Source organism: Oryzias melastigma, linkage group LG14, assembly GCF_002922805.2.
Source record: "Oryzias melastigma strain HK-1 linkage group LG14, ASM292280v2, whole genome shotgun sequence".
Taxonomy (NCBI): Eukaryota; Metazoa; Chordata; class Actinopteri; order Beloniformes; family Adrianichthyidae; genus Oryzias; species Oryzias melastigma.
Genome location: NC_050525.1, coordinates 1654866 through 1676895, shown reverse-complemented (window position 1 = coordinate 1676895; position 22030 = coordinate 1654866). Strand labels below are relative to the sequence as shown.

The 22030-nt window shown below is 43.4% G+C and overlaps 1 protein-coding gene across 12 annotated transcripts in view; it reads left to right on the top strand.

Moving 5' to 3' along the window:
• The window catches only part of auts2a (activator of transcription and developmental regulator AUTS2 a), a 495300-nt gene extending 476191 nt beyond the window's left edge, over nt 1–19109 (top strand). For 5 of the 12 annotated variants that reach the window (XM_024266744.2, XM_036215198.1, XM_024266754.2 and 2 more), the window contains 13 exons: nt 1167–1683; nt 5261–5553; nt 6348–6586; nt 8365–8409; nt 9913–10008; nt 10090–10161; nt 10305–10334; nt 11806–11877; nt 14673–14814; nt 15096–15176; nt 15258–15341; nt 16399–16651; nt 16739–19109. In XM_024266744.2, the coding sequence (XP_024122512.1) occupies nt 1167–1683; nt 5261–5553; nt 6348–6586; nt 8365–8409; nt 9913–10008; nt 10090–10161; nt 10305–10334; nt 11806–11877; nt 14673–14814; nt 15096–15176; nt 15258–15341; nt 16399–16651; nt 16739–17975 (3161 nt within the window). In that variant the 3' untranslated portion in view covers nt 17976–19109. The remainder of the gene's footprint in view (nt 1–1166; nt 1684–5260; nt 5554–6347; nt 6587–8364; nt 8410–9912; nt 10009–10089; nt 10162–10304; nt 10335–11805; nt 11878–14672; nt 14815–15095; nt 15177–15257; nt 15342–16398; nt 16652–16738) is intronic. The other 7 variants (XM_024266750.2, XM_024266748.2, XM_024266749.2 and 4 more) reach the window with 7 other exon arrangements.
• Nucleotides 19110–22030: the final 2921 nt, after the last annotated feature.

Genomic DNA, 22030 nt, shown 5'->3' with positions numbered 1-22030 from the left:
GGGGGCCCCGGGGACAGCACAGAACACACTGGAGAGACTATGTCTCTCGGCTGGCCTATGAACGCCTCAGGATCCCCCCAAAGGACCTTAAGGGAAGTCTGGGCTTCTTTGCTTAGACTGCTGCCCCCGCAACCCGGTCCTGGATGGATGGATGATGGATGGATGGATGATGGATGGATGGATGGATGGATGGATGGATGGAGGATGGATGGATGATGGATGGATGATGGATGGATGGATGGATGATGGATGGATGGATGGATGGATGGATGGATGGAGGATGGATGGATGATGGATGGATGATGGATGGTTGGATGGATGGATGATGGATGATGGATGGATGGTTTCTTTGATGTGTATTAAGGCCTATTTCTGGTAATTTACACATGAATGAGAAGCCTTTGCAATACAGAATGGTCATGCGTCAAAGTCAATGCCCAGGAGCCGTATCCAGTCCCCCGGGTAATTATATCTGGCCCTCCAGATCATTTTATATTTTTATGGAGGGTAAAATACTGAAAGTTATTTAAGGTTTAAGTTGATTTATTCTAGAATAATATTCCTGCCTTTTTATTATTCATAATTATGTTTAAAAGTTGCGTTTTAAAGTTTAAAAAAATTGCATTTTTCAGCTTTTTGGACTATTTTGGCATTTACACAGATTTTTTAGACTATTTTGGAGTTTAGCTAATATTTCAGCTACATGTTGCTGTTTTGTCTAAGTTTTTTTTTCTTGACTAATTTGGCATTTAGCTAATATATTAGCTGGATATAAGCTTTAGGGTTTTTAGTTATTAGCTTTGGTGATTTTCAGCTATCAGCACTAGCATCTTCAGGGGCTAAATTCAGCTTACAGCATTCACACTAGCATTATTGCAGGTAATGCTGCTATATATTTAGTTCATAATTATGTTAAAAAGTTAGTTTTAAAGTTTTTAAAAATGTAGTTTTATTGTGTTCAATAAATGTTTATCCTGTTCGGCCCACGACCTAAGGTGTGTTTGGGATTTTGGACACTTGTGCGTTTGAGTTTACACCCCTGTTCTATAACACCAGCCTGGGATCTTTTTTAGTCGCACCAGAGTTAAGTTACACTTCTTTCTGTGGCATTTTGATCATTTTCTACATTTCTCTAAATGCTGTTTTCTTGTTTTTCTTGTGCTCAGTTTCAGATTTTGGCATCGATGTGCTCTCCACCAATGGCAGCGTCGAGCCTCACGGCCCGGGCCTCCTCAAGGTGTCAGGCCTAGAGAGGAGTCAGGAGAGGAGCCAGGACAGCTGCAAAGACCCCCAACTTCTTTCATCCGACCCCCCCGACCCACCCCGATTGGCCTCCAAACTTTCCCCTGTAAAGCACTCCCAGTCCCCGTCCCCACTCCGAGCCCAGACAAACGGTCCTGTCCAGGCTCCAGCCACGCCCAGGTCTCTGTCTCGTGCAGCCTTGCCTCTTCCCCAGGGCAGAGAGCCTCTTATAACCCCCCCACCTAGGGCCCAACACCAGCCAGAGCCACTGTCCCACGGCAGGCCTCTGCCTGCACCAAACTCACACCCTTCATCCCCCGCCACGCCAAACCACCACCCTCACCAGCAGCACTCCAACCAGGCAGGGCCTCATCCGCCCCCATCGCGGTGCCACCCCCGTTCCCTTTCTGGGTACAACGGCATCAGTCTCAACGGCCACAGGTAGGGTTGATGTTGGAGCTGCTCTGGCTCCGAACATGCATGCAGAGCTGTTCGTGCAGAACTCTGAAACTCCACTTGAAAACACTAGAAGGTCTCTTAAGCTCCGAGTGCCTATAATGGCTGATCAGTATGTTAATTATCCTCAGAGAGAGCTTTAAGCTCCCCAGCGTGTCAGTGCCACTGATTAGTAACAGTGGGATTAAAGGGCTTCACTGCACTGCGACCTCGATGTCGGATTTAACAAACCACAACATGACTGCAGCTCTGTGTTTGCAGCCACTTCAAAATAACCCCTGAATCCGACTCATATTCTTGATATTCCAAAGATCAGGGGTGTCAAACTCGATCGCACAACTGGCCAAAATCCGAAACACATCATAGATCACAGGATAAACATTTATTCAACACTCTAAAACTACATTTTTAAAACTTTAAAGCTGTAACTTTTTACCATAATTATGAACTAGATATGTAGCATTACCTGTGGTAATGCTAGTGCGAATACTGTAAGCTGAATTAGGACACTGAAGCTAATAGCTGAAAACACTGAAGCTGATAGCTAGCTAAAATATTAGCTTAATGCCAAATTATCCTAAAAAACCTTTTTTGAAAACCTAGGTCAGCTCAAACAGCTAGCATGTAGCTGAAAAAATAAACTTCAAAACAGCCTCAAAAACTGAAAAAGCCTAAATTAGCCAAAACAGCTAGCATGTAGCTGAAATATTAGCTAAACTCCAAAACCTAAAAAACCTTAGTAAATGCCAAAATAGTTCAAAAAGCTAGCAGAAAAAAACCCCAAAAGCTAGCAGAATGCCAATTTTTAGACGTTTAAAACCGTAACTTTTAAACATAATAATGTATAATACTGTAAAAGCGCAGGAATATTATTCCAGAATAAATTAACTTAAACTTTAAATAACTTTCTATATTTGACTCTCCATAAAATATATTTTGTCAAAATTATACATGTTCTAAAATAAATGCAAGATAACATCGGGTCATTGATAACAATAAATAAAATGATCTGGAGGGCCGGATAGAATCCGGATCCGGCCCACGGGCCTTGACCTTGACATGTGTGCCATAGATGTAGAGTTACAGCAAAAGAGAATTAGCCTGAAGGTGTCATTTTTCACTCCAAAAAAACTAACATTTCCAGCTTGTCTGTGACCTCATTACCTTGTTAAAAATTCAATTTTACATCTTTGAATCCACCACGAGTTATTTGTCTTGTAGTAGAAGGATCACATCTGGGCGAGTTTTTCCAGCCAACTATGGAGCACCTTCCAAGTCTTAGTCGATTACAAGAGACAGCTTAAAACAGTTTCCTTTAGAAGTCATAGTCTTGTCTAGACCGTTCCACCCAGACTCTGGGGACTTGGCATCAGCCGGCACGCTCCGTGCCAGCTCCACAAGTCTGCCAGACCGCCATGGCCTGGCACCCGAGGCCAAGAGCAAATGAGCTTTAAGGCTTAAAGTGTGGAGCTGTAACAATGCCTGCTCATGGGCGACACCCCACACTAGCAGTGCAAAAGATGTTTGCTAATTCATGCCCAGACTCCTGCTGACCCTCTCACCCCATTCCTGGTGCACCTGAAGTGTTTCACAGATGCTGCCTCTCTTCTGTTGAGCAGCTGAGCTTCATTTGCATCCAAAAGTGTCTTCTGCAGATGTAATACCGGGAGGCAGGGAGGCATTAAGAAAAGGAGTAAATGCTGTCCTGAGAATTGAATGTGGCTCATGTTGACTGATCCGGTCGGTACGGGGTAAGATGAGTGTCAGAATGAAGCGTCTGCTCTCTGACACTGAAAGAAAACATGAATGCAACAGTTGGTTTTGTAATTGACCTGACTGTTTTGAAAATGACTTTTCTTTGATTTTATTACGACTTCTTTTTTGCTTTGAATACTGAATTTTTACCATTACTGCCCAAAATATGTCACGAGGTTACAGACGAATAAATCGAGTGACAAAACATCAGTTCTACAAACCACACATGCATGGATTCACCTAGAACATCCGGTTCTGACTCTGGAACGGAGAACAATCAGACACTAATGATCAGTTTACATGTTTTATTAATGACTTTTGAAAAAATTCTAGCATTACTTTATTAATGTTTTGTTGATATAGTTAATTGGTCACCAGCCTTTTTGTTGCAGCAGTGACATCATAAACCATAGACAGCGGCAGTTTAATGAATAGAGTAGAAAACAGATATGTAGATGAAGCTACAGACAAACAGCTCTCACCATGTGACGGCTTAGAAGAAATTTGAGTATTTTGATCATAGTGACTTTTTTTTTTCGTTGTTTTTCTGAAGCCAGAACCACAGTAGGCTGCAGTTTCTCTGAGTAAGCTTAATTGTTTTTGTTTTTTTTATTCAGCCTTTTTTGGTGTGGACAGACTTTTTGAACCTAATATATGAAGTCACCCCTTCTGGGTCTGCATTGTTTACAGCAGGAGTCTGCAGCCTGCGGCTCCAGATCCACATGGGGCTCCTTTATCTCTCCATGGTGGCTCCTCGGACAAACATAAAATAAGTCATGGAGAAGCAGCTCCTGCTAATGGCTGTCTAACCAAAACTACCTAAAGAAAACAAATAAACAAAGCCTGCAAACTAAGACTACCAAGATCCAACCCCAAACTAAAATAACAAAACCCAGCAGAGTAAGACTGCTGAGGACAAAGAGGGGAAAAGAACAGAAGTTATTTGAGCTTCTGTCAAATGTACAAAAAAGGAAGAAAAATCACATTTCGAGAGATGCTAGGTTCTTTTTATATTTTTGCTTTTTTTTGTGCCAAAAAAAATGTTAAATAGTGTATACTTGTATAGCCCTTTCTACCCTCCTTCGAGGGCCCAAAGCGCTTCACAGTCACAGACCCATTCACACATTCACACATTCACACACTGGTGGTGGCTCTGCTGCCGAACACTGGCGCCAACCTCCCACCAGAGGCAATTCGGGGTTCAGAGTCTTGCCCAAGGACACTTTGACACATGGGGGGCAAGGTGGGAATCGAACCCTCCATCTTCCGATCAGGAGATGACTGCCCTACCGCTGCACCACGGCCGCCCCCTGAAAAAAAAAAGACTTAATTCATATTTATTATTAAAAAAAGAAGGTCATGAATGCAAATCCAAATTTCTTATAATAAGACTCCTTCTAGGTTAGTTAAAAACGAGCCCAAATGGCTCTTTTACTGTTAAAGGTTGCCGACCTCTGGTTTACAGCAACAACACAATGTTTCCGGTAATTGCCATTATTATCAACACATCTATGCTAACAAGTTGTGGGATCAACAAAGTCTTATTTATTATACTTTAAAAATAGAGCCCTATTGTTGAATTATTGTTTTGTGACTTTTTGACAGTAATGTATTTAATCAAAGTATTGACTCACAATAATGATTCAAATCCAAGAAAACTCAAATATCAGAAGATATATCATATTCAAAACAGTTACTTAAAGCAAAAGAACTCATATTTTTTTCCATGCATACGTTTATTTTGACAGCTGTCCTCCCGTTGGCCGGGTTTAACCATCAGCATCTCGCTCTTGTCTCTGTCTCACAGCAGCAGCAGGAGCAGCACCCCAGGCACCAAGCTCCACGGGCCTCCTGCTCCCCCCCAGCACCTCCCCCATTACCCCCCTGCTCCTCCTGTGGCAGCAGCAGCCTCGACTTACCCCCTGCCTCTGGCGGCTAACCAGAGCGCCCCCCACAGCTTCCCGTCTGCTTTGCAGCCTCCGCCTCATCCGCATCACCCGAATATGTTTGCTCCTCCAGCAGCTTTACCTCCACCTCCACCGCTGACGTCTGGCTCCCTGCCGGTACCTGGACACCCTGCTGCTGGGAGTGCTTACTCAGGTAAGCCAAAAGGAGCCTTACCCCCTAAGTGGTGAGAAAGAGTTGTCTGGAAAAACAAAGATGAAGGCTTTCCTCTGTGATCACACTGCAGAATCACGCCAACACAATATGGAAGGAGTCAGCATTCAATAAACTGGAGAAAGAATCGGCCCGAGTCAGACCTGTCCACGTTTCACTTTTGATGTGTTTATTGTCATCTAGTGAGTTCTCAGCTTGTGATGCTGTGACTGATCTACAGTTCTGTCCAGCTGCAGGAGTCCTCACACAATCTGTGCATATTTACAGGCAGCAGTCTTTGTTTACATCCGCGCTGCCTTCAGCAACCTTCACTCTGACACATTCATGATTAAGAAATCAATATCTTCAGTACAGAATGGAGTGAGCTGGATTATGTTCCAAAGATACTAATGACGTTTTTATGAAGAGATAATTCCACCCACGTCCCAGCCCAATAAAGTCAGAAGCGAATGCCGAGAAGATTGGAATGTGTTTCTGCAGAACCGGAGGGATAAGATCGCTCCGGAGGAGATATGAATCTCTGTGGAGGCTTTTGTTGAAATGATAAGAAAAGCCAACAATTGTTTAAAATCTGTTCTTTCTCAAAGGCTGCACAGAAGTCATTAAAACAACAGATGCTGTTTCCTCAGTGGAGCGTGGCGTGCATCAGATCTCAGCTTATTTTCTCATTATTTCCTGCTTTGATTTAACTCTGACCCGATTTATTCTGGAGGAACCCCCCGCGTGTGGCTGCTGATCTGCATGTTTGGTCTCTTGTCTTTGTTCCCCCACTTTAGAACAAGACCTTCTCCGTCAGGAGCTCAACACACGTTTCCTGGCCTCCCAAAGCGCCGACCGCGGAGCCTCGCTCGGCCCTCCCCCATACCTGCGCACCGAGTTCCACCAGCATCAGCACCAGCACCAACACCAGCACCAACACACCCACCAGCACACGCACCAGCACACCTTCACGCCCTTCCCCCACGCCATCATGCCCACCCCAGCACCGCCCATGGTGCGTACCCCTGCCAGAAATGTGAGGATAAGTAGAACACACTTGTGTGGGTTGGGAGGGGTCACTTCCTCACAGAGGAGTTGTATGATGGTGACGTATGCAGACGAGCTGAGGGCTTCTACTTAGTGACTTATGCTACGGTCACACCGCGCGCGGAAACGTGGGTTGAAGTGGACACTTCCAGTGTAGTCTATACAAACGCACGGCTTCTGGGTTCTCATTTGGCACAGTTTTGAAATCACGATTTTGATTTTTTTTCTATTTTTTTCTCAACACAATTGAAGGTATTTTAAGGCCAAGTATGTTTTTTTTGCCACTTACATCAAACTATCTGTTTTCCTACTAACAGAAAGGATTCGATACACATAAACAATTAAACACATTACATAATTAGCACACTCGCCCACACTCAGCGCAAATGAGCGTTCACGTGCAGCTTGCAGAGAAAACGACAGAGTTGATAAAAAAAGAGCACGGCTCCTGGGGAGGGGTCAGAAGGGAAACAGTGGTGAAGCCGTGTCGTCACTATGACTGCTGTCACGGTAGATGGGTCAAAGTTGGATGAAAATGTAACGTTGCACGGTGAGGAACAAATCTTAGTTTTGCTTGAATTTGCGTTAATAGAACATCACAAAATCCTGGAGGGGCTGACTTATGTGAAAGTCTTAAATCTGAAGGAGCTGTAAGGGGAAACAGATGAAGATGATGCACACACAGGCGTGCACACACACTCACAGAGCGCCTGCATGGACAAATGTCATCTGCTCTGCATTTTTCTAAATGTAGGCACAGGCCGAGACAAACTGATTTTTTTAACTTTCTGCAATGATGAACATGTTGACGTTTGAATCGTTTTTTTACCAATTCACAAAGAATCGCTACATCTTTACACTCCGTACAAACGCATAGCCATGGAACGCTCATTGAAAGTTAAGCCAGCTGAACTTTGACCAATCAGGGACTCAAATCTGGTAGTGAGTAATTCCTGGACATGCAAAGGAGCGAGAGTCCAGTGTGAACAGCTTGTCCTTGAACACACATCGCATGTGCCTCGCATTAGAGATTTTCCAGAAAGGGCTGAGTGGGGGCGCAGCGAGCCGCAGGGACCACTCTCCACAATGACCATGTGTGTCTGCCACAGCACTTCTTTCTCCCAGAAGCCTTTCTGTTCCTGTGTGTTTTCTTCTGGTACACTCTGAAACTTCAGACTGAAATGCTGTTATTTTCCCATTTGGCAATAACTTGCCCAAAGCGTGCTAACTTGAGAGCCGTCTTTCCGAGCATAATGCCCCTAATTCATTCTGAATTTAATGACATCATTTAGTCCCATTTGGGGTCTTTTCATTTCTGCCAAATGCTCTGCATTATAAGCGGCACGGTCTGTTGGGAGCGACCACAGTCAGCGGGAGCTGCAGCTCGAGCTGCGTTCAGCACACACATGCTCAGAGCGGCTGAGCCCGCAGAGCTTTCTGTTGGCTCTGATGATACCTCAAAGGCATCACAGCGAGGCCTCTGACAGCTAATGAGCCCATAAAAAGGCTCTTTATGGCCTCGGCGTTTAGTCTTATGGTCGCCTTGAGCGTGCAACCAAATGAAACTCAGCCCACAGGAGTTCACAAGATCTTCAAATGATCGCAGAATTCAAAACAGACTGGCCAGGGGATGCAGCTGAAGTTCATTCTCCTAGCTGGGATCCTGAGGTGTTTGGTGTGAGAGCTTGAGTTCAGCCATGATTCTGTGTATGTGCAGCTTCTCCTCTGCACCTCTTTGTATTTAGCTCTCTTTTATTTCTCCCACAGTTTGACAAATACCCCACAAAAGTTGACCCCTTCTACAGACACAGCGTGAGTTGCCCCACTGCGTACCATCTCGCTGCACAGCACTGTAATGCTTACCCATTTCCCATGGCTGTCCATGAACGCTGGTTTCACACGTGTTTGCCTGTGTGTATATGTGTGTGTGTGCGTTACATTTCATGCAAAAACCTCATCGCTCATCAGTGGCTGCTGCAGAGCGTCCGCACCTTTTCACCCGTTAGCCTGTGAGACACAGCGTCACATGTTTGAGACAGTCAAACTGTACTGGAACTGAAATCACTGACTGCATAGAAGAACTGGACTGACCATCAGGAAGTACCTGCTGGTTCCTCAACGCCAAAATCCCATAAACTTCTATAGAAGTCTATTCTTGCTCTGAAACATTTCTTTAACATTGTCACTTGACAATCCTCATTTTTTTCTTGATATTTATATATTCTGATATTCTGTAATTTAAGTTATTCAAGTTAAAAACTGACCAATCAGATGCCTCAATAAAAGTAGGCGGTACCTGCTGGCCCTCACGTCTGTTTCAACTGTTTGACAGATTCTCCTGAACTCACTTTCAAGTTGTAGGGGTGTGGCCTTCCAACAAGCTCACTCCTGATTGGCTGAAGTGAAGCTCCAACATGTAAATAAAAAAAAAAAATGCAGATTGAGTCGACTTCGTTTGGTTGGAGCTGGAAGTAAACCCTTTTCTATGGATGATGTCACCGTTACTCATTCCAGTTCTCAGATACAGTTAATGTCTAAGATGTGGTTGACCTTTAGAAAGCCTGAAAAGTTATAAAGCAACTTAAATTGAGCTGAGAGAGTCCAGATCCATGGAGGTAAAACATCATCATACATTAACAAGACTTTCAATTGATCGCTGTTAATGTTGCTGTTGTGTTAGGTAAAACTCCTAGCAAGCAGTCACTTTTACTTCAGACCTAACATCAACGCTGTAAGAAATATTCAGGAAATCTGTAGTTTAAAGAGTTGTGTCAAAGATTTCCCCTTAGATTGACTGAATTGCTGTAAATTTGTGGACTCATTTCTCATTTCTGGAAAAGCAAATGTAAATATTAGGCTCACTCATTTGTTTCATATCCATAATGTAGTTTATTTTAGTTTAGTTTCAATCCAAATACACATAATACTTTCCTCAAGACAGAACACTTAAAGGAAAAAGCTTCCAGGCGGAATGGTTTCATTTGACTTGTTTTAAATGTTTAAAAACTGTTATTATTATACCACGAAGTGTCTAATCTGGATTATCTCACTAACGAGTTATTAGCAAATCCATTGTACAGGTTTTTAAGTTTGTAAGTCTCCAAGCAACAGACATTAACACATTGTTCTCTGCTATTTTGAGAAACTCATTTCATCTGCATTAAATGTAGTCATGAAACCATGTCTTCAGTCAGACATGTGAAGCATGTTTGTAGCTTCCTGCATTCAGAGAGTCTTCCTCTGATGGAGTCTCTGCAGTGTCCTGCTTCCTTCAGCCTGACGCTCTAACACCTCCTGTCCTCTGCTCCTCCTCAGCTCTTCCACACCTACCCACCTGCCATGTCCGGCCTTCCCCCCGTCATCCCCCCGACGGGGCCTTTCAGCTCTCTGCAGGGCGCCTTCCAGCCAAAGGTAAGACGCCAACACACACCTACGGCAAGCCAGTTCTTCCCGAGAACCTGGATTTGACTGGTGTCTGCTGATGTGTCTTAGACCTCCAACCCTCTGGATGTGTCCACCAGACCTGGAGCCGTCCCTCACACCTTCTTACAGAAAGACCCCAGGGTAAAACCTACTCTTCACATGCTTCTGCTCTAACTCATGCTACCAATTTAATGACAAAAGAGAACGACATGGAGGGCTGTTATTCAGCTTTTTGATTGACACATAATAAACTGGTGAAGCTAACACGCCGCTCTCCCCTGCAGCTAACGGATCCGTTTCGACCCATTCTGAGGGTGAGTGTTCTCAGGCCTTCATGTCCTGCTGCCATTCCATAAAAACCTTCATCCTAAAGGAATTCATGTCTTCTTATTAAAGTTAGACCACATCTAGCTGAGAACATCTTTTGAGGTTTGTTTGGACAGAACCATTGACTGTATATCAGAACTGGACTGAGACTTCTGTAGAGAAATAAACAGCTGTTGCTCAGAACAAACACACTTTTTCTTTAACAAGTTCTTAATAATCCTCTTTTTTTCACATTGTTTCTGTAGTCAAGTTATTCAAGTTATTAATCGACCAATCAGATGCCTCGACAAATATAGGTGGTGCCTACTGCCCCACGTCCAGCGTTTGAAACATTTGATTGACAGATTCACCAATTTTCAAGTGGAAGGGGTGTGGCCTTCCAACAAGCTCACTCCTGATTGGCAACAGCGGTTGCCATAGAAATACTGACCAATCCCTGTTTACTGGCGACTGAATTGACTTTATTTTGTTGGAGCCAGAAGTAAACCATTTTCTATGAGTGACATCACACTCACTCAGTCCAGTTCAAAAACACTGTCAGTGGTCACTGTTGGTGTTCAGTGGTTACATTTCCTTCATAGTCCATCTCAGCTGTAGTTCACGTGATCAACACTTAAACTGAACTAAAACTACTGGAAAACTTAGATATTATTCACTGACAGAAGAGTCTTCTTCTGACAGCCCTTCTCTATAGCTATTATTAACCCTTTAACATCGAGGAAATCTCCGGCGACAGTAAAATTACACACGTTCTTCAAACTACACAATGAATGCAGTTCCAGTGGATTCTGAAGCTGAGAAAAGGGAATTTCAATGCAAATAATTCAAGTTTCAACATGTTCAATGGACGCGTTTTGTAAGTAGAGCTCAAATAGTGCCTTAAAAATGTGCATAGTGGTGGACGAATATGAGTTTTGAACGCATTTCAGCAAATGTTTCCTTGGAAATAAACGCAGGTTTCCGATGGCGGTGTGATCGTAGCTTCAGAGCTAGCCTTCAATTAACGCTTAAATACTGGAGCTCCAGTGTTTATGTTCTTTGATTTGCTGTAACTTTTCAAATAATAATGAATCTACTGGAATCATGTTGATCGTGTTAACGGTTGAAAAGTTACAGTGTGTTAAAAATGTTGTGTTTTAGCATCACAGGCGATGCCTCAGGTGTTAAAGGGTTAATGTTTCTGTAAATGAATCTCTCATTAAAATATGAATTTCAGGCAAATGTTAAATCTTAGTTAGATGAAAACACACATTTTTACATAAAAACTTCTTTAAAACGACTTCCTGATAGTTTGAATCAGTTTTTATAAACGCAGATTTCCATTTGATTACTCTTGTCTGAAGTCTAAACTCATTTTCTGTCTGTTGATGAAGTCATATTAAGAAGACCCTCAGTGTCAGCTCTCCAGTCTGTGGTGCTCCAGGATAAAGTGATTCTACTTTTGTTTCATGGTTCCAGAAGCCAGGAAAGTGGTGCGCCATGCACGTGCACATCGCCTGGCAGATCTACCACCATCAGCAGAAAGTGAAGGTGAGGACTCGTCTGACCTCAAACTGCTTTAAGCTGCCACATTCAGGCTGACTTTGTGCAGCGTTTGCAGATCCTTAAAGTAATAACGATTTAGCTGCACAACAAAGCAAACGCTCAGTATTCAGTTGTCATTAAGAGCCATTTCTGTTTCCAAAAATAATATTTTTCCATTTTTGAAAGTGACGCCTCCAAACAACTGAAATTGGTGCTGTGTTCCACTGCTCTCGCAGTGACTGGAAGAACACACAACTAACACATTACAATCCAACAGACATGTAGTTCGGATGAGATGTTCACAGCACTTCCTGTGCTGGAATGTTCCCCATCAGATGACCTTCCACCTCACACTGTGGGGTTTTAGTCCATCATCCATATTTTGGGGGTTATATTTCTGTACAAAAAGACATCAGAGCGTTCTAGTTTTGTTTTTGGAGGTTCCTCACACATTTAATATTATATTATATTATTCACACATTTTTCTTTCAGTACAAGTTTTTCGTCCTTCTTTTTCTTTTTTTTCACTTAATTTTTATTGAGTTTTACTAAAGTTATGACACAGTTTGAATTGTACAATATAATGGAAAACTGTAAAAAAAAAAGTAATATGTCTATAGAGGACCATGTACAGGTTCACCATGTAATTTGCAAATATAGAACAGGTGTAGAAGTACCAAACAAAATAACAAGTAAACACAAAATGAGATACAAATAATAAAAAGTAAGAAAGCAATAATAACAATTAAAAAACACTATGCACAACTTATTGGAACAATAAAACCACAATGGGACGCCATCTCTTTGAATCCTTAGAAAGTGTGTTATTTCCTCCATCTGATAAATTTCTCTCACTTTCACAATCCAGGTGTTGTATGTAGGTGGATCAGGGTCTAACCACTTTATGGTAATGCAATGCACAACAGTGCTGCTGTTAATAAAATTCTATAAAGGTATTTTTTATTATTCCCATCATCTGGTAGTATCCCCAACAAGGCCAAGTGTGGTTCTCTAGCTAGTGGCTGTTTGAACACCTTCTAAAAAGAGCTGATCTTTGGACAAGACCAGAAAATGTGTGTATGAGTTCCACGTTCTGTACCACAGTTTCACCAGCAGGTGTCAGGATTTGCATCCTTCTTTTTCTCATAACAGTGAATTGTGTTCTGCTCCCTGATTGGCTGTTGTCAGTCAATCTCCTCAGTGTTCCATCTTCTATAAAAAATGCGTTCGGTTTTCTAACTCTACATCAAACTGGGATCAGAATCAGATCTGTGTTTGAATTCTATAAAACTGGACTTTCTACCAAGATATGAAGAGAAAAGTGTGAAAATGTTCATGTCTGTCAGAGAAAAGTATACAAAGTGCGTGTGAGGAGTTTTACCCCCTAAAACATCTGTAATTCTGCTTTGTGGATTTCACCTTCTGCAGGTTAATAGTAGAATGTAACATCAGTGATAAAGGAGCCATGAACAGTGTATATCAAAGGTTAACAGGCAAAGGTTTTTATCATTTTAAAGTGTTTTGGTTTTTTCACATTTTTTCTTTTGGAAAAATTGGTTAACATTTACATTTTTTAAGTTTTGTTTTATGCATATTTAATTCATTACGTAGGGTTAGAGTACAGTTAAAGTACTTTAAAGTATAGTTAGTGTACAGTATGGTGATTAAGAGTGAATTAGGGCTGCCACGATTAGTCGACTAATCGGCTATTAAAATAGTCAACGACTAATTTATTAGTCAATTAGTCATTTCTTTATATTAAATGGAGTCAGAGTGTAGTAAAGCTGAAAAAAGTTGTGAGTGTCCAGCACCAAATAATGTCAATTATTATTATTTGAGTGATTGAGACCAAAACTTTATCTTCAGTGAAAAATAGTTCCTTGTTTCAGAGGCTGACATCATTAGAGAGATCAGGAATATACTTTCACTCAAACTCATTCTGACAGGTGACCTTTGACCCTATATATCCTTCATATATAAAACTAATATTAAATTGTTACATCATCTTGAGGGGCGGGGCACCTATCAAAACGAGTTTGATGGATGGTGTAGGGTCAAAGGTCACCTGTCAAAACGAGTTTGATGGATGGTGTAGGGTCAAAGGTCACCTGTCAAAACGAGTTTGATGTAAAGTATATTCCTTATCTCTCATTTGATGTAATCTTGTTTTAATCCCAGAAACTAATGAAGGGCAGAAGCTGCAGTTTAATAAACTATCATCTTCATTGTCTTTATTTTTAGTCGACTATTAAAATAGTCGTTTGTGGCAGCTCTAGAGTGAATTAGGGTACAATCTTACATCAGTCTGATGACAGAAAAACACTTTGGCTGAATCTGAATGGCTTTCCCGCCCATACAGCTTCTTCCTGTCCCCGCATGTGGAAGACATGGTGTCTTCAAATTTGTACATGACTACCGCTTGATGACGTCATAAATGGTCACTGGTCATCTCCATTAGTGCATAGGAAAATACAGAGCTGATTATTACATTTTTACATTTAAATGTAAACTTGTGTGCTTCAGAGCACACCCACATGAAGAAATGTGTAACTGCACTGTGGCAATGCCCTGACTCCCTATAGCTCCTCCTTAAAAACCCTTCAGATACCACTACAGCTTTAAATGCCCCTACAGGTGGAGCCTGAGGGGTAGGGATGCAGTTTAGATTCTGCATTGTTACGCAGTGAAGGCGATGGAGATGTTTATGCTTTAGAGTGACTTTTTCAGACGGCCAGTGATGTTCCCGTTGTTTGTAAAAAGCTTTTTCACGTGTTTCTTTGTGCTCCTTTGGCGTCTTCCAGCAGCAGATGCAGGCTGACCCTCATAAGCTCGACTTTGGGCTCAAACCAGAGTTCCTGGGTCGACCTCCGGGCCCCAACCTCTTCGGCGCCATTCATCACCCTAGTGACTTGGCGCGGCCTGCCACGCTCTTCTCTGCTGCAGGTCAGTGTCCTGCAGACCTGGAGCTTTAACCAGCCTCACCATAACGCACACGCCTGATGTCTGTCACTCACATGGAGGAACAGGAAAACTACAGCATGACTTTCATGCCTAAACTCAAATGAGATCCAATAACAAAGTGATGCCGCTTTTCTCCTTCAGAATCTGCTGGAATTATTGTCTTATCGGTTGAAAAGTTACAGTAAATCAAAGAACATAAACACTGAAGCTCTGACCTTAGTGTGAATCAGCTTCAGATCTTCTGAACGTGTTCACCTCCACAGGTCCCACCCACCCGTCAGCAGCTCCTTTCAGCCATCCGCCCCACCACCCCGGGAACTTCCTCACCCCACCGTCACACTTAGGTAAAAGGACTTTTCACTTCCTGTCAGCTTTACAATGTTGTCTGCATGCAGCTGGATCCATGACTCCGTTGTGTCTTCCAGAACCTTTCAGCAGGCCGTCCTCTTTCGGGGGTCTGGGGTCACTCAGTTCTTCAGCCTTTGGGGGACTTGGAAATCCAGCACTAAGTGAGTTTCAGCCTCATGGATGAGACTGCTGGCTAAAGACCCACTCTAATGAAAACCATGTCTTTAGTGTTAAAGGAGACAGGACACCACTGGAAGATATTCTGCATCTAAAGTGAAAGTTTTTTCTGATCACCACTAGCTCAGTGAAGAAATTGGGTGTTTGTGTTAGACTGGGGGCGGAGCTGTCAGAGCATACTCTTCCTGAAAGGGGCAGTCTCACTTTGTGACATCAGCTCGTGAGAACTGGGTATGGGAGGGGCTGGTACTCAGAGCGCAGGATTTTAGAAGAAAATTCAGGAATGCATTAATGGATCAAAATACGGCCTTGGGGTTCTTTATAGTGAGGAAGAACAATATTATACAGGTAAAACTCAAAAAGTTGTTTTTTCATGGTATAGGCTCTGTAACATGTTCTTGTCTGATGGAGGTAGAATATAGAGAAAATTAAGCTCAAAATGGTATTTCTTAATTAAATATTTTAATGTATTTTTAATTAAATTATTGTGAATCAAGAGCAGGTGGAAACATGTTTGAAAAGATTGTATTTGTGACGTAGAAGATACTCTGGGCGGACACAAGCTTCCTGCTCCGCTCCATTCTGATACAGATAAATAGATCTTTGTCTAAGTCTTTGTTTTCCTCTGAACTGGAATCTGGATCAGAACCGTATGGCTGGATAGATCTGATATTGATCATGTTAGGTTGGGGTGTAAAGGGTCTGTAAGCTATCAGAGGAGCTTACTCCACACAACAGTCCTGCCCACAACTCAGAGGTGAATTTCTACTGAACTCCTGCCGCTCTGCAGAAACTATCCCCTAGAAACCAACAAAGGCTTTTTTTTATTTGAGATAAAAGCGGCATAATAACAATTAAAAGACCACTAAGAATGCTTTAGAAGTAGATGAGATGGTGATAGGAGAGGGACTTTAAACACTCAGATGAACTGAGATCTGGTTCAGGTGATCAGATCCCAGCCCCTCCAGTCTGTTACGTAGAGAGACACATTGTGGAGATACTCATTTAACTTGGGTCCTGCCATGTCTTTTCCGCGTGTTGAATCCCTAACAGCGGCCAACTCGGTGTTCGGCCATAAAGACGGCCCCAACGCACCGCAGCACTTCAACGGCAGCAGTAACAGCAGCCACCAGGAACCGTGGAACCGCCTGCACCGCACTCCGCCTTCCTTTCCAACCCCACCCCCCTGGCTGAAACCTGGAGACTCTGAGAGGAGCGCTTCTGTCAGCTCTCATGAGAGGGACCGAGACACTGACAAACGGGAGCCGCTGGTCAGTAAAGAAGACAAGGACAGGTGTGTGGAGATTTCTAAACCATTTTTCTTATTATTTCTACCTGTGAATCTGAGGAGTAATGTGGGGAACCTTCATTTTTCTCATAGGGAGTCTGTGGAAAAGCGCCATTCAAGCCATCCATCCCCGATCCCTGTCAACCCTATCAATCTACTTGGACACAACCGCCCCCCAGAGCATCACCGGAACCACCTACCTCCTGTCTCTGGAGACCCTCAGAGGGACAAGGAGAACAAGTCCAAAGACAGGGAGAGGGAACACGCCGACTCCTGGAAAGACGCTGGCACAGACGATCACAAGCTCAAAGACAGCCAGCACGGCGAGAAGGACACTCCTGTGATTCACGATGGTCGAATGTCTGAGGAAAAAGTGCCCAGCCGGGGAACGACGTCGCCGTACATCCGGCAGACCAGTCTGGACCGCCCCAGCGGGGGCCTGGGCAGGGAGGTCCTGGAGAAGAAGCTAGAGCTGCCGTATGAGCCTCAGAAGAAGAACAGCGAGGTGAAGGTGAAGGAGGAGAGGAAGGAGGAGCTGGACGGAGCCGGGGAAAGGCAAAGCGAGCACCCCCCACAGGCGCCCCCTGCTCCGACCCTCCACCCTCCTTCATCCCTGTCCTTGCCCATGGGGGTGGCTGGAGTCCATCCCATCAACAGCATCAGCAGTCTGGAGAGAACTCGCGTTGTGGCCCCCTTCATGGGGATCAGCCCCATCCCAGGGGCCGAACGCTTTCCCTACCCCGCCTTTCACTGGGACCCCATGAGGGACCCCTACAGAGGCCTGGACATACACAGACGGGACCCTCTGGCCAGGGACCTCCTGCTGAGGAACGACCCTCTGCACCGCCTGGCAGCGCCACGCCTCTATGAGGCGGAGCGATCTTACAGGGAGCGGGAGCCTCACGACTTCAACCGCGAGCACCCTCTGGTGCTGGAGAGCAGGAGGGAGCAGGAGCGCGCCCAGCTGGAGGAACGGGAGCGGCTCAACATGCTCCGAGAGGACTACGAGCACGCTCGTCTGCACCCCCCGATGCATCACCCTGCTCTGGAGGGACACCTGTCCCACCCCGCTCAGGCCCTCATGGCCCCCGGACTGCCAGGCATGCACTATTCACGGGTGAGCCCCTCCGCTGCGGCAGTCGCCGCCGCCGCTGCAGCATCTGCCCATCAGAACAGTTTACTAAACAAAACCCCGCCCACTGCCTCGTTGAGTGCCCCGCCCCCTCTCATCCCCTCACTGGGAGCACGACCCGGCTCCCCCAGACGGACTACTCCTCTGGCTACCGACATCAGAGACAGACCGGTCCACAAAGACATAGAGGCCCGGTGAGCCACGGGGTCAAGGAACCCCCCCTAAGCACTTAGCTTTGGAAGAAGCGACTGTAAGATAGCTGTGAATAATTTATGTGGGCAGCGGAGACCCTCACGAGGACACGTTTTTGTATGGAGCCACAGAGACAACCGTGCGTTCTTTTCCAGTTCAGCTATTTTCTGTGCGTTCTTCCTCCTGTATAACAAAGTGACGTGACGTAAGACGACATGAGTGTGGAATGTACAGCTTCCCCAGCACTGACAGACGCTGTAGATACTGTGTACAGTTGCTGTGCTCATTCTGTATGGAATAAAAATCATGATCCAAATATGCAAAGAGTGTTTTGAAAGCTTTACTTTGAATACATGTAAATATAGGAGTTTAAAGGCTGTGGTTCAGAATGTGCTTTTTGCTAGTTGTCATCAGTTTTTTTAAGTTAGCACAGGTGATTAGCATGTACCAGAGACCCATATTCAACTATGCAACTAACGTGGGAGCTCCCTTCATAAAGCTGGCGTTCTGTCCACCAACAGCTTTAGTTAACAGGGTTTCTCCAAAATAACCATCTTACGGTAAGAAGATGTAGAGACAATCTAGATAAAGGAATGTCAAGTAATTGAATTGGATTTGGTGGAAAACACCAGCAGTGCAAATGTGTTTCCCACCAGCCTGTGTTGTGTTCTGGGAGAAGGCCGCCCATCAAACAAACCCCTGACACCCCGGGTCTTTGAAAGAGTCAGACGAGCTCTGCTGGACAAAAAGTGCTTTCCTGATAACTGCAAACATAAAAAAATCAGATTTCAACAAGGGAGCAGTTTGTTTTTACTGCAGAGATCTATTTTAGTAGTTACAATGAAGGGTTAGTTGTGCGCTTCAAACTCTGTGATTTCCTGTTGTGCGGTGTTTTCTTTTTTCTTTAAAACAAAAAAAAAACAAGTCCACCGGAGCCATAGTGATTAGTTGATCCGTATTGCAAACAGAATGTTAAATGAGCAACGTTTCTGCTGTTTACCGTGTACAGAAAGTAAATCAAATCTTTCTAGATTATCTACAAAGACGAGAAAAAAAGAAGCAACTGAATCTTCAGCATGCTCCTCACTTAAACTTGTGTTCTGTAAATTGTGCCATGTAATTAAAAATATTGTGTACTTAGTGTGTCTTATGGTACTCATTCTTTACCTGTTAAGCCCAGATTTTTACGCTAAAACTCCACAGGAGAGAAGCTGTGTAGGAACAGCTCTGGATCGTCAAAGATCAACCAACACGTGTCAGCCCAACAGAAAATGACCCCACCTTCTTTATTAAATATTAGAAAGTAAACTGTACCCCGCTTGCTTCACACAAGTGAGGCTTGTGTTCATTTTAAAAGCAGTTCTGTAGAACCACTCACTGATGAAAGTCCAGCGGGCCCATATGGATTAAAGGTGTTCAGACAATGTGGTCCCAATTGGGTTTGTGTGGTCTGTGGTGGTCCCACCTGTGTTTGCCTACATTAACTTAAATGGGGATTCAGTGAGATAGGTTGCTACGGTAGCTAGATGCCTGGCGTGCTAGTAAGCTCCGCTGTAGCAAGCTAGCAAGCTTTTCTGTGGCATGCTAGTGTCCTCAACTGTAGCATACTAGCGAGCTCCACTGTAGCATGCTAGCAAGCTCCACTGTAGCATGCTAGCAAATCCAATGTAGCATACTAGCGAGCTGCATTGTAGCATGCTAGAAAGCTCCACTGTAGCATGCTAGCAAGATCCACTGTAGCATACTAGCGAGCTCCACTGTAGCATACGAGTGAGCTCCATTCTAGCATGCTAGCAAGATCCACTGTAGCATACTAGCGAGATCCTCTGTAGAATACTAGCGGGTTCGACTGTAGCATGCTAGCAAGCTCCACTGTAGGATACTAGCGAGCTCCACTTTAGCATCCTAGCAAGATCCGTTGTTGCATGCTAGCGAGGTCCACTGTAGCACACTAGCAAGCTTTATTGTAGCATGCTAGCAAGATTCAATGTAGCATACTAGCAAGCTCCATTGTAGCATGCTAGCAAGCTCCACTGTAGCATGCTAGCAAGCTCCATTGTAGCATGCTAGCAAGATTCACTGTAGCATACTAGCGATGAACTAGCTAGCTCATCTGTATTGAGCTAGCGAGCTTCACTTTGTTCACTTTAAGCAGATCTTGATTTGACCCAATTGTCCGTGTCTGCCTGATGCGCTAAGACAATGTGGCTATTCTGACTGAGTTCAAGAGAGGCAGAACCAGACGAGACATGCTATCTACAACAAGCTAACTGTGAATGAAACATGCAAGTAACGGACAAATTAACAGTAATTTTGGTAAAAATCTATTTATATGTTTAGATTTGTTTTCTATGTGAAGAAATGAAAAGCAGCCCATTGCAATAAAATCTTGATTTAATACCTAATTTGCATATTTTTATAATAGCTCAAAGAATATGAGGCTGATTGTTACCTCACTAAGTCAGATCCTTTTGTAAAAGGTTTGGACATACAATATTTTTTGCTTTTATTTTGAAACTGATTCTTCACGAGCCACCAATTCATACGTTTTGTTGCTCCAACGCTCCAACAGGTGATTTCCCAAATGAAAACCAAAACCTGTTCTCTTAATTTTAAGTCAAATTTTAGAAAAGCTTGTTTTTACTCCACCAAATGATTTTATTAATGAAAATAACATTTCAGAAAAGTTTTAGCCTGGTTTTAGACCTCACCACTTAACAGAGATGGCACTTGACAGGGCCTTAAATGATTTTAGGTCCAATACTGACATAAAAAAAGTATCAGTTTTAGTTTTACTGGACCTGAGTGCAGCATTTTACAGAGACGACCACTCTATCCTTTCAAACTGACTCAACAGCATGGTGGGAATTAAATCCTACCTCACAGACAGAGATTTTATTCTTAAATTAAACGATTTTTCATCTGAAAGGCTCAAACTGACATGTGGGGTGCCTCAAGGCTCCATCCTGGGCCCCACACTTTTTCATGAACAGCCTTTTAAACTGTATTTCAGATGTTAAAATGTAGATGGAAGAGAACTTCCTGCAGTTAAATGAAGACAAAACTGAGTTATCGGTTCTGAAGCTGAGAGAGAAAGGGTCAGAGTTTATCTGACAACCAACAGTACGAATGTTTGTGACACAGTAAGGAAGCTCGGTGTGATCTTAGATGCAGATCAAGCTGCAGTTCTTAAGTTAGACCCTTTCTCTCTAGAGCCAGTGCGGACATCTTAATTCATGCTTACTCATGATTACTGTAATGTGCTTCTTTCTGATTTAAAGAAAACCACACTTTTGTCCAAAACTCGGCTCTCCTTTTTAACAAGAACCAGGAAGAGGGAGAACATTACACCCATCTTAGAATCTCTGCACCGCCTCCCTATCAGCTTTAGGATTGATTTTAAGATTCCTTTAATAGTTTATAAGAGTGTTTATGGTCTTGGTCTAGTTTGTGAACTTGCTTCTAGTTTATGAACCTCCCAGTGCCGTTAGGTCCTCAGGTGTGGGCCGGCAGAAGCTCTATAGAGTCAGAACAAAAATCCTCGGCGAGGCTTCATTAAGATACTGTGGGCCTCGTCTGTGGATCAGCCTGTCTGAGGATGTGAGGGCCTCCTCCACTGTCGAGGTTTTTAATAAGAAACACATTTATTTCACTCAGCTTTTAGTAGATCCCCTATTTGGATACAGTATTTTACCTTGAGCTGTTTTTTTTCATGAAAGGGGCTATTTAAATAAAATTCATTTGAATTTTAAGTATCGTCAAAGAGAATATCACAATATATTGCCTATTCGATTTCCCCCTGCAGCCCTAATCAGTTCTCTTCCAAACAGAAAGTACAAGATCACACCTGAAAACGATCAGAGGTGGACATACAAAGATTGTAATCCCACTCTGACAGATCAAACTGAGACAGTTCTGGATTTAGCCACATGAGGGCAGAAAAGAGCTAGAAATCCACATGTGCAGAAACTACTATTTAATAAAGAAAGAAAAAGAAAATTCTGAAGAGCATCACTTTGAATTAAAAAAAAACTAAACAAATGACATTAAATGAGATTCTT